The sequence below is a fragment of the Elephantulus edwardii genome, unplaced genomic scaffold (assembly GCF_000299155.1).
Source record: "Elephantulus edwardii isolate Elephantulus edwardi_28Jun2011 unplaced genomic scaffold, EleEdw1.0 scaffold00093, whole genome shotgun sequence".
NCBI classification, from domain to species: domain Eukaryota; kingdom Metazoa; phylum Chordata; class Mammalia; order Macroscelidea; family Macroscelididae; genus Elephantulus; species Elephantulus edwardii.
The window spans coordinates 1,712,247-1,725,335 of record NW_006399843.1 but is presented as its reverse complement, the minus strand read 5'-3'; the positions used below and the strand labels follow the sequence as shown (position 1 = coordinate 1,725,335).

At 37.7% G+C, this 13,089-nt stretch overlaps 1 protein-coding gene across 1 annotated transcript; it reads left to right on the top strand.

Annotated features, from left to right (window-relative positions):
- Window positions 1-953: 953 nt before the first annotated feature.
- BTG4 (B-cell translocation gene 4) lies at window positions 954-12,984 on the top strand. Its single transcript, XM_006890861.1, has 4 exons — window positions 954-1,126; window positions 1,779-1,916; window positions 6,408-6,606; window positions 12,805-12,984. Exons 1-4 carry the CDS (start codon window positions 954-956, stop codon window positions 12,982-12,984), a joined length of 690 nt encoding a protein of 229 aa, XP_006890923.1.
- Window positions 12,985-13,089: the final 105 nt, after the last annotated feature.

The following is a 13,089-nucleotide window of genomic DNA, read 5'->3' as shown; positions in this document are numbered from 1 at the left end:
CTGGTTGGTTCTGAAGCACTTGCCTTTGAATTGATTGTTCCTTATCACCAAGCCACTAGAACTCCCTGAAGACTTTACTAGAAAATCTGCCCACACCTGTGTATCCTGGAGGAAGCTCTGGTGACAGAGTCTATAACAAGTTGTGCTGCTAATTTGAAACCACCAGTGACTCTGAGGGAAAAGGTTGGGCAATTTCCTCCCATGTGATTTACAGCCTTGGAAATCTGCTGGAGGGAACAGACTCAATAGCAATGAGTTGAGTTGATGTATTCCAAAGAGTCCTATGCTTAAGATCTGAAAAAACCTCAATTTACATTACTTAATGGATCGCACCTTGTTTCAAGTTCAAGCCTTTGAGGCGCAGGATTTTATAAATGTCAACTGAAAAGGAACAAGCACATACAGGTGAGTTGATAACAGTTGGTCTTCTAACTCTGCGCATGTTTTGTTGTGGCTCCTGAGATTTTGCTCGTAAGTATAATAAGATGTTTGATTAATCTTAAATTTTATCTAAGATGTGCAACCTAAAGCCAGATTTTACAACTATTGTATTTGGAAATGTTTTTGCTCCTTGTAAATGTTTTTTTTTTAATGGCTGTTCAGTGTAATGTATTGCCCTCAGTATCTTTTTTACTTATATTGTGTAATGATGTTTCACTTATTTTGTAAACATATTAAAGTATTTTAAAAATATGGGGTGTATTTTCCCCCCTTCGGAAAGTTTTAAAAACTCACTGAATGAGGACTTAGTGTTCTCAACAAAAATGTTGTACTGAAGTGATTAGTTTATTTGCTGGGGAATTCTTTCTGGCAAATAAGTTTTTATTTTAATTAGAGATCTGTGAAGGTGCCAAGTGACAATTATATGTCGGTGATAAATGAAACCCCATTTCTCTTTACTTTTGCCTTAAAATGATTGAAGACCTCATAGATTCTGCTTTTTTTCTTGAATCATGAGAGATGAAATTGCAACAGCCGTTTTCTTTATCACAAGACTGGTGAAAAAGCATGATAAGCTGAATAAACAGCAAATGGAAGACTTTTCAGAAAAATTGATGACAATCTTATTTCAAACATACAGAAGCCATTGGCACTCTGATTGCCCTTCTAAAGGACAAGCCTTCAGGTGAGAGCTTGTATGTGATAAGCAAAAGGAAGTGAACAACCAAACGCTCTTCTGCTAGGAAAAGAGAACATATTCTGTCACACACCTAGAAATAACTTCATTATGTCAACTCACATTCACTTTCTTGGACATAGACTAGAAAGAAAGATATGTATATGACATTATTATCTGAAGCTACAGAGCAGACCCTTTATGTGAAATGGAGTTACTTGTGTTTGCCATGTAGAAAGGAAACATTTGTGAATTATTATTTGTGATCTAGTAGTGAAAACACAGATTCTGAGTCAACTGAAAAGGAACAAGTATAACACTAAAAACTTGTTAAGTCAGAACCAACACATAATTGATCCTCCGTTGGATTTTCAAGGCTTCAAATCTCTTAGGAAGAGATTGCCTATCTTTCCCCTGTGACCCCTATGGTAGATCCAAACTACCAGAGAGGCATGAGAGGTTAGCAGTACCTTTTTTTTAAAAAAGGATTATGCCACCTGAGCTACCTGTATGAGGATATTTACTTTTATTTATGAAAATGGTGGGAAGGGGAAGAGAGGACAGGTAAAATGGGGAGTTTTGTGTATTGAAGCCAGCTGCTACAACTTGACCCTCTTGCTAAACATCTGTCATTGTTCGTATTTCTTTTTTCCTCTTTAAGGTGTATCAGGATAAATAATTGCCAGACTAAAGATCCCATTTTAGAAAGGGCTTGTGCCGAAAGCAACGTGGATTTTTCTCACCTGGGACTTCCAAAGGAGATGACCATATGGGTAGATCCCTTTGAAGTGTGCTGTAGGTGAGTGCTATCATTAGAGTTGGAGTCTAAGTGTTTTGTAGTCCCCAGGAAGCTTAATTTAACCCTCTACATTTTTTGCACCAGTATTTGGGTTAGAAGTTAAAGTCCACCGAGATGCCTTGGAAGAAAGAGCGAGGGATCTACTTTCAAAAAATTGGCCATTAAAAACCCAATGGAGCGCAATTCTGACAGATGAAGTTGCCAAAGTCAACTTGATGGCCACTTGTTTATAAACATCTGTGAAATGATGCAGTAAAATCTTGAGTTAGTAGTGAAGACATTAGTAAAGAGTATAGATATAAACTTATATGATGTAGACTTTTGTTAGGAGTGGGAACACAGAATTTAGAAATAGAATTTGAAATTTCATTTTAATCACTTTACCCTATTACAAATGTAAGCATAACTTCTAGGTATTTTAGTACCAAGTGAAAGAAGGAATTCTCTACTACTGGGTAATTTAGCACATTGTTGTTGTTAGTTGTCATCAAGTCCACTACAACTCATAGATGCCCTGTGAAGAACAGACCAGAACTCTGCCCTGTCTGGCACCATCCTCATGATGTCTTGCCATGATATAGTCACGGTGTCATGCCATTTAGTTGAAGGTCATGCTCTCTCTTTCTGACCCTCTATTTTTCTCAGGTTGATGAGTCCTTTTTCCAAGGACTGGCCCCTCCTAACAACATGCCCTTAGTGTGTGGGATTTATTTTCATGATTGTTGCTTCTAAGGAACATCCTGTTTGCCCTTCCTCCAAGACGGACTAGTTCTTATTACAACCCATGGGATATTCTGTATTCTTCTCCAACACCAAATTCCAAAGGTATAGAATTCTTCTGTCACCCTAATTCATTGCTCAACTTTCAGATGCATAGGAAAGAATTTAAAATACCATGGCCTGGATCAGATACACCTTAGTCTTTAAACTGACATCTTTACTCTTCAACATTTTTTAGAGAGGTTGCCTCAGTGCAACACATCTTTTGATTTCTTGATTGCCACTTCCATGGCTCCAAAGTAAAAGGAAATTGTTGACAACTTCACTCTGTTCTCCATCTGTCATGATTTTTTTTTTTTGTCTATTGGTCTAGTTGTGAAGATTGTTTTCTTGATGTTGAGACCCAATCCAAACTGAAGGCTATAGTCTTTGATCTTCTGCAATAAATGCTTCAATTCTTTACTATTCTCCAAGTATTGTTGTATTATCTTGTTTATCTAACATGACAATGGTTGTTGATGAATCTTTCTCCAATCTTGATACTACATTCTTCCTCATATAGTCTAGCATCTCAAATTATTAGCTCAGCATTCAAATCGAGTAAGTGTAGAGAAAAGATACAACCCTGATGCACTCCTTTCCTGATTTTAAACCATGCTCTGTCTGTTGAGTCAATTGTTCTTGGCCTGTAGGTTTTTCATGAACACAAATGTTTTGGATTCCTATTTTTTCTCAATGTTAGCCATAATTTGTTATACTATACAGTCAAATGCCTTTGCATAGTTAATAAGACACAAGAAAATCTTTGTTATTTTCTATTTTAATTCAAGATCCATCTGACACCAGCAATTAATATTACTGGTGTCACAGCCTCTTCTGAATCCAGCTTGAATTTCTGGCAATTCTGTCAATGTATTGTTCCAGCCCTTTAAAAATAATCTTCCATAAGATTTTACTTGCATAGGGTATTAATGAAGTATCAATAACTTAGTTAATGGCAGATGCTTGATAATTGCCACAATCTGTTGGATTGTCTTTTTTAAAAAATGGTAACAAATATGAATCTCTTCTAGTCAGTTAGTTGGTCAGGTAGTTGTCTTTCAAATTTATTTGCTTGGATTAACAAGCAATCCGGAATTAATTTGTTTTATTGAAACATCTCAATTGACATTCCATCTCTTCTGAGGCTGTATTTTGCCAATACAAAAAGCTGTCATCAGGGCAGTTTGAACTTCTTTTTGTTACCATTGGTCCTTAATCAGATACTACTTCCTGAAATGGTTCAGTGCTAATCAATTCTTTTTGGTACAGTAGCTCTGTGTATTCCTCCCATTGTCTTTTGATGCTTCCTACATCATTCAAGACTTTGCCCATAGAATTTTTCAGTATTACACTTCAGGCTTAAATTGGTTCTTCTGTACTTTCAAGTTGAGAAATTATCAATGATACTCTTTTATCTTCTAATTCCAGCTTTTTGCACATTTTGTTATAGTACTTTTTCTTTTTGAGTTACCCTTTGAAATCTTCACTGAATCTCTTTCTTCTGTGTTTCTTTCCTTTATTATGACCTCTCTATATTCACTAGAGGCAAGAAACTGTTGCAATCCTGAAGACACATGGTTCTAATAAGTCAACTGCTCCTCAGAAGAAGGATGGAAAATATCCTCCTGTGCGATTAATTGTCTCTGGAAACCAGCTGGAGGGTCAGCTATGGGTTGGCTCCAACTTGATTGTATACAACTACATTATACTGAAAGTTTCAGGATATCTTTTGGCATACATTTTGGTCTTCTACTTATCACCTGCCTTTTTAATAAAGTTTTGCTTTCTTCATGGATGATATCCTTGATTCTCTTCTCCCTCAACTCATCTGGTCTTTGGTCATTAGGATTCAGTGCATCAGATCTATTCTTTAGGTGGCTTTTAAATTTAGGTAGGATACATTCAATGTCATATTCTGATTCTTGGAGCTCTTTTGATTTTCTTTAGCCTCATTTTGAGCTTGCACATGAGTTTCAATTGATGATCTTTTCCACAGTCAGCCCCTGTCCTTGTTTTGACTACGGAAACTGAACTCTATCAAGTCTTTGTTCACATATGGTCAGTCTGATTCCTGTGTAGTCCATCAGGTGAGGTCCCTGTTTTGTTTTTCAGACATAGATATTTGCAGTGAATAAATGCTTGATTGTTGGAATTCTGTAATTAGATCTTCAGCTTTATTTGTCACCAAAACCATATTTTCCAACTACCAGTCATTTTTCTTTGTCATCAACTTTTGCATGCTAGTCACAAATCATTATTAATGCATCTTTACTGCATACTTGTTCAATTTCAGACTGCAAAAGTTGGTAGAAATTCTTATGTCTTCATCTTTGGCTTTAATGCTTAGCATGTATATTTGAATAATAGTTGTATTAGTAGATCTTCCTTGATGTATATGGGTAGTATCTTATTTCATAACATTGTTCTTCATTTTTGACTATAAATGCAACACCGGTGCTCTTCAATTTGTCATTCTTAGTATAATAGATCTCATGCTGTCTGATTCAAATAGCCAATATCAGTCCATCTCAGCCCACTAAATGCCTAGGATGTTGATCTTTATGCATTCCATTCCATTCCCCCCCCCCCATCAAAATAGTCTCCTGAATAATTCTACCAAAGAACAGGAGAATACTGCATGGTTCAAAATTGGGAAGGGCATACGCCAGGGATGCATCCTATCTCCATACCTTTTCAACCTATATGCAGAACAGATTATCTGGGAGGCTGGGCTCTATGAGGAGAAATGTGGGGTTAAGATTGGTGGACGATTTATCAACAACAACCCTGCTTGCTGAAACTGAAGAGGACCTGAAGCGCCTGCTGCAGAGGGTCAAGGACTGCAGCCTACAATATGGATTGAGGCTCAATGTCAAGAACACAAAGATTCTCACCACTGGACCAATTGGCAGCATCAGGATGGATGGTGAAGAGATTGAGATTGTACACAGCTTTAGTTTGCTTGGCTCCACCATCAACAGTCTTGGCACCAGCAGCCAGGAAATTAAAAGGCGCACTGCCATGGGAAAGTCTGCTGTTAGGGACCTATCCAAAGTACTGAAGAGCAATGGTGTCTCTCTGGAGACTAAAGTGCGTCTGATACAGGCCATGGTCTTTGCAATCACTTATTATGCATCAGAGAGTTGGACAATGACCAAGGAGGATAGAAGGAGAATTGATGCCTTTGAGCTGTGGTGCTGGAGATGAGTATTGAGAATACCATGGACTGCTAGGAAAACAAACAGATTTGTCCTGGAAAGGGTTAAACCTAGTGGCTCCTTGGAGGCAAGGATTCTGAGGTTCCGTCTAACATACTTTGGACATGTTGTGAGGAGAGAACGGTCCTTGGAGAAGGACATCATGCTTGGGAGGGTGGAGGGACAGTGCAGGAGGGGAAGACCCTCTATGAGGTGGATTGATTCAGTGACTGGGATAATTGGGATGGGTGTGTCAGACAGTGCGATTGGCACAGGACAGCAGAGTTTAGAGCTGTTGTACATAGGGTTGCTATGAGTCACAAGTGACTCGATGGCACATAACAACAACAACAACAATTGTTACAGTGCAGTAGCTGAAAGCCATAATGTCCTTCAATTTGTTTTGACAAGCCATTTCAACTTCATAGACCTATTCCTTTTTAATAACTTTGTAACTTCTTGAGTTGTCTTCAGAGAAACTTGTGAGAAGTTGAATTCTTAATGAGTCCTTTGATTTTCCTTTCTTACACAGGTATGGCGAGAGAAATAATCCATTTACAATTGCTTCTTTTAAAAGCCGATCGGAGGGAAGGGAACTATCTCAACGAATCAATCACGCTGTTAATAGAGCCACATTAGAGTATTCATCTGGTGCTTCTTCTGATGAAGAGAATTGTAGCAAAGAACCTCAGTTAATTCCTAAGGTCAGCAATCCAAACAGTGTTTATCAGGTAAAGTGTGGTTCTGTTCTTCTTGGTTTTAAAATTCTAATTCTAATAGAATACGCTCAATGTAAAGCAAAAAACAGACAAAAAACAAAAACCGAACAAAATGTGAAAGTGGGAAAACACAAAGAAAAAATTATACTGTTGATATTTTGCAAAACGTCCTCCACTTCTCCCACCCCTTTCATATTCTCTTTATTTGACTGAATGCCTCAGAACTGTGCAATGTTTTGTGGTCTAGGTTCTTTATGGCATATAAGCATACACAAAATCGTCTTTCACTAAATTTGTTTAGACTTTATTATTAAGCATTTTGGGGAGGAGTAGTCAATAGGAAATTCCATCTCACTAGTAGAAAACTTGATTCAGACAAAGCCAAAGGTATGTAATATCACCACCAGAAAAGTTAGATTTCCCCTCCCCTTTTAATGCAACACAACTAACTCAAGGACAGATATGTATATCTGTATTGGATTTCATAAAAAACCAAATACTTGTACTAGGTACAATGTGCCTAACATTTTCTATCAAGTTGTCTTGATGATTCAACAGCTAAACTGATTTCGTGAATGAAGAGTGTGGTGGTGTAAAGAGCAAGGGCAATGTGAGGACAGCCATGTCTGACCCCCACTAACTCCACAGTGGAGAGCTGTGCCTGTTAACAGTATCCACAACATAAGACCAATTCCTATGAGATCAGACATGCCCACAATGCTCTCATACCCCTTTCCATTAATTCCAGTACTACTGGAATAATCCTACTGCCCTACTGAGTCTGAAATCCATTGCAATAGCTATGCAGATCACACAGAACCATACTCATGATTATAGGGCTTATTAGGATAGTTAACAGGTTGAAGCTCAGAAAGGCAACAGTAATACAATTGCTCAACTAGGACAGTTTGGTTTTTTTTTTAAAAATTGATTTGCATATAGCATTTCTACATTGTACCTCATTCATGTACATTGTGTTACACAATTTTTTAATTTACATTGTGTTTCATACAATCACTCATATACTCTATATAATTAATATTGATCTATGACTATTATTCCATCTTGTTGACTCCCCATTGAATCTTCTATATTCTTTTATCCCCCATCTGCCCACTAAACTCTACTATCCGAGTGATTTCCACCCTTCTCCTTTTCCTGCTTCCTTCCCTCTTTTCCCTTCTCCTTTTGAATATTTACACACCTCTTACTCAGCTATCCTTTTATTTTTACAATAATGGTGTTCTACACTATTTGAGACCAAGACTCTCCCATGTTATACAGTATTTTACAAAATAGTTCTTCCTTAGTGCTGTATAGTATCCTATTGTGTGAATGTATCACATTTTCTCAATCCATTCATTTGTTGATGGGCATTTAGGCTGCTTCCATTTTTTTTTTTCTATTGTGAATGATATGGCTATGAACATAGTTGTATATATCTTCACTCATGTCTCAGTTCTAATTTCCTTGGGGTATATTCTTAGCAGTGGTATAGCTGGGTTATAAAGAATATCTATGTTCAGCTTTTTGAGGAAATGTCACATTGTCAGTTAGGACAGCTTCAGAAGTGTGCTCAAAATTTCAGCCTTAGGTCAGCGTTAGAAAGTTCTTAGTCCTGCCAATTATGACCTCTGCCCCCATTCCTCCAGCAAGTCTCTGGCTCTGGTTTTGTGGAACAACAGTCCCAAGGTCTGTCTCCTGTCAGGCCTCTAGTTGTCTGTGGCTGCTACTGCTCCTGTAGGCCCCAATCTGACTAACACTGGAATCTTTGGCCCCCAAAAGGTACACTCTGCATTCTGTTTCTTTGCTGGTGGTGACGTTCCTAAATGCTGCTGAATCCACTCAATTTAATGGCAAAACTAGCCAATCTTCTTGTGGATAGACTGTCTATTTGTTGTATGGTCTCTCTCGTCCATCCATGTGGCAAAGTTAATGGCTAGGAAAGCCATTTTGAACAATAAATCCTTTACACCACAGATAATAACCCATAGTTTGGAAAACTCTGATCTAGGCAGATCTCTTAAAATCTTCTATGTTCACTTGTTTGTATGCTCTCTTAAATGTTGATATTAAAATGTTAATAACTAAAAGTAACATTTTAATATTCATTTGCCTTTCTTATAAATTAGCTAATCTATTATTGGCTAACATCTAGGTTGTTTCCACATTGTTGTGACATTTTTTAAAAAGCTTTTAACTTGCATAAATATATTTTAATTTTAAGTTTATTGATTCAATTCATAGGAATGGAATTATGATGTAATTGAATATGAGCATTTTGCTAGTTAATAAATGGTTTAAGTAACTGAAAGCGTATTTATATGTAGTCTTCTCAGGTCTATGTGAAAGTATAGGCTTTATGGTAACACCATTAAAATTTGAAGTATGATAATTAGATGATAAAATGTTACCTATTTTGAACATCTAGTTAAAAATTCTATTTATCTTTTAAATATCTAATTAACAATTTTAAAAACTTGATGCTCAAATATTTTAGACACATAAAATTTTCTGATTCTCAGGTTTTGCAGAGGTGTGTTTTCTAGTTTGGGATTGAGATTAGGGTGCAGCTCTTGCTCACAATAAGGTGTGAGATGATAGGATTTGGCCTTACCTTTAAATGCTTTTTGAGGATCTCCTGAATAAAACTGGCTTGGAAACAGGAGTGGCGTCCACTTAAAAAAAAACCAAAAACAAACTTGGCTCCAGAAACTCCATGAACTTGGAGAAAAGATGAAAGTTTTGCACTCAAGACTTTTATTCATAGGGTCAATATGTGTTGTCTATGACTTGATGGCACTTAACAACAACAAAGTTTTCTCTGTAAAATTGTAAATATTCTCTCATTTGTCATTTGAAGCTTTAATGTATTGTTAAAAGTTCTTCTCAGGTCAAGGATATTTTTATTTATTTATTTATTTTTATTATTTTTGTGTGCGTGTACCGTCAAATCAGATCTGACTGGTACAGGAGGAGATTGCCCCTCCTTCCCCGGCAGAGCATCTGGTGGATTCGAACCGTGCACCTCTGGGATTGTAGTTGCGGCTTCTTGCCACTAGGCCAAGGTCAAGGATATTTTAACCTGTCATCTTAGGAGCAAATATCTTCCCCTAACTTGCCAGTTTTCTCAAGTTTAAAATGATGTAATAAAATATTTGCTTTGATTCTATTTGTTTGTTGTTGTTAGGTGTCTTTGAGTTGAGTACAACTCACAGCAACACTATGAACAACAGATCTGAACTCTGTCCTATCCTGTATCATTCTCATCATTTTTTATATGCTGGGGCCTATTGCTGTAATCACTATCAATCTATCTCTTTCACCATTCCTCCATCTTTCCAAGCATGATGTCCCTTTCCTAGGAACAGCCCCCCTCCTGGCAACATGTCCAAAGTATGTGAGATGGAGCTTATCATCTTTGCCTGTAAGGATCACTCTGATTGTACTTTTCTCCTGGCCATCAATGGTATACACTTCTCTTCTTCAACAACATAGCTCAAAGCTATTCTTTCATCTTTACTCATTGTCAAGCTCTCAGATACATGGCAAATGATTGAAAAGACCATGGCTTGAATCAGGTGCAGTCTTCTGACATCATTGCTCTTCAATAATTTGGAGAGGTCTCTGACTGCAGACTTGCAGAAAGGAATACATCTCCTGACTGCTGGTACCAAACGTGTTGATTGTGGATCCAAGTAAGATGCTCTTGTTGACAATTTAAATCTTTTCTCTTTCTATCATGAGGTTGCTTATCAGTCCAGTGGTAATAATTTTTTCTTGATGTTGGGTTGTAATCTGTATTGCAGGCTGTAGTGTTCAATCTTCTCCTTCTTCAGGTATTCACGTTCAGCAAGCAAGGTTGTGTCATCTGCATGGCACAGGTTGTTAAGTCTTCCTCTGATTCTGATGCCACATTTTTCTTCATACAGTCCATATTCTCGAATAATTTGCTCAGTGTACAGATTGAATAGGTATGGAGAGCTAATACAACCCTGACACTTGCCTTTCCTAATTTTAAACTATGTAATTTTCCTCTGTTGTGTTTGCACAACAGCTCTTGATCCAGGTGTAAAATTTGCATGAGCATAGTTAAGAGTTGTTGAATTCTCAATCTTAATGTTAGCCATAACTTGTTATGATCCACACAGTCAAATGCCTTTGTATAGTTAATAAAGTGCAAATAGACATTCTTTTGAAACCCTTTGCTTTCAGCCAGGATTCATCTGACATTAGCAATTGTATCCCTGGTGCCATGCCCTCTTCAAAACCCAGCTTGAACTTCTGACACTTCTGTCTATGTATTCTAGCCTGTTTGGATGATCTTAGCAATATTTTACTTGCATGTAATATTAATGATATTGTTAACTAATTTCCACATTCTGTTGTATCACCTTCCTTGGGAATGGAAACAAGCAGAGATCTCTTCCAATCAGTTGACCGGGCAGCTGTCCTCCACGTTTTGTGGCATAGACTGGTGACCATGTTCAGGGCTAGACATTAGTCCATTTAGGACTCAGAGCTTTAGTCACTTATGTTCTTTTCCAACCCATGGTCTGTAAAAGATCTTTATCAATCATCACAAATATTTAAAATGCTTATTGATAGATCTAAAAGCCAGAAGTCATGATTAGGTAGAAGAATAGAGAAGTGGAAAACTAAAGAATTTCAACTAAATGTGTTTTAAAAATTCTAGTAGGATTAAAACTTCCATAGTGGTCTAGAGGTTATGATCCAGAACTTTCACCACCTCAGCCCAGGATTGATGTTATACTGGCTATAAAAATGGGCTCAAGTATATCAGATGATGACGATGGTACAGGACAGGGTACAGGACAGGCCAGATCCATTGTTTAAAAGGTCTCAGTCTGAGTCGACTCAGTGGTACCAAACAGCAATAGTTGGGTTAAAGAATTCTGCTCAAAGGTATGAAGACTTAGGAGTCCCTGGCTGATGCAAATGGTTTATACCTTAGGCTGCTCACTTAAAGGCTGGATGCTTGAGTCCACTCAGAATGCCTCTGAAAACAGGCTTGCTGATTGTCCACGCTGTAAACATTTATCACTGAAAGTCCTGTGGAGCCCAGTTCAAATTTAACAAACATGGAGCCGCCATAAGCCCATTAATTAACCATTCTTCTCAACATGATTTTTAGACATTTTAATTTTAATTCCTATACTTTTTATTTTAAAAATTTTACTTATGTTTTGCTGTGTATATTCTCAACAAGAAAATGACACCAATTCATCAATTTCTAAATGTGTCGTTGAGTGACAATGACTACGTTCTTTGAACTGTGTAACCCTTTCTGCTCTTCTTTCCCTAGTGTTCCTCCACCACTAACATACGCTCACTGCTCCCCTGAGCTTCCTCTCTCAGATTTGATTACTGGCTTGTTAGGGTGTCATCAAGTCAGAAATGACTCGCAGCTGACTTTCCAGGGGATTTTTTCACATGGAAGGAAATTGCTCATCTTTCTCTAACAGAGCAGTTGGTGGATTTGAACTGTCTGCTTTTGGGTTGGCAGTGCAACTCCTAGGGGTTTGTATTTAGTCTTTAAAAATTTAAAAACTAAAAAAAACAAAACCAATCCAAAAACAACCCACCTTGCCTTTAAGTCAGTTCTAGGTCATGGTGACTCTGTGTGTCATAACAGAACTATTCTCCACAGGGTTCCCCTAGAACTAATTCCCCAACTTTCACCTAATAATTGCCAGACGTTTCGTACTCCTGCCCCTAGTAATTAATTGCCAGACCTTTCTTCCAAGGTGCCTCACAGGACTTGAACTGGCAAACTTTCAATTAGCAATCAAGAATTCTAACCATTCAGTCATCAGTGCTAAGTAGAACACCATTTAGTCATTGTTGTTAATGAACTGACCACAACTCACAGCGACCCTCTGAACAATGGGCCTGAACCTTGCTCTATCCTGTGCCATCCTTAGCAATCTGGATACTCATGCCAATTGTTAGTCACTGTATTTAAGGGTCTTTTCCTCCCCTTTCCCAGCCTGATATCCTTTTCCCAGAACTGGTCCCTCCTGACAGCATGTGAGATGTATGGGAAATGAAGTTTCACCATCCTTACCTCTAAGGAGCACCCTACTTGCATTCTCTTCAAGACAAATTTGTTTGTTCTTCTGGCACAGCTAGATTTTTAGTTGAAAGAAGTTCTTTGTACTTATTTTTTCCCCTCCCTCTTTTTTCCAGGCTGAAAACCTGAGACAACCCTTTCAATCTTGGTTCCATGTCTCCCACAAAAAGAATATGGTCGATGGCCGTGTGGGCTTCCTTGGGAATCCTTGCTATGCTGCGCATAAAGGTTATAGGACGACTGCTATGTTGGTAGGACAGAGAGTGGACAGGTATCACTGGGTCAATAAAAAATAAAAAAACTATGATTGGGTCCAGGTGAGATAGGTCAAAGAGGAATAGCTTTATCTTATTTAAAGCTAAAAGGAGTCTAGAGATCCCTGAATCAGAAAATAAAACTAT

Bases quoted from the DNA above. Each gene is read 5' to 3' on its own strand.
- BTG4 (XM_006890861.1), top strand. From the start codon at position 954: ATGAGAGATGAAATTGCAACAGCCGTTTTCTTTATCACAAGACTGGTG. The intron at 1,127-1,778 runs GTGAGAGCTTGT...TTCCTCTTTAAG, and splicing joins TCTAAAGGACAAGCCTTCAG to GTGTATCAGGATAAATAATT. The intron at 6,607-12,804 runs GTAAAGTGTGGT...TCTTTTTTCCAG, and splicing joins ATCCAAACAGTGTTTATCAG to GCTGAAAACCTGAGACAACC.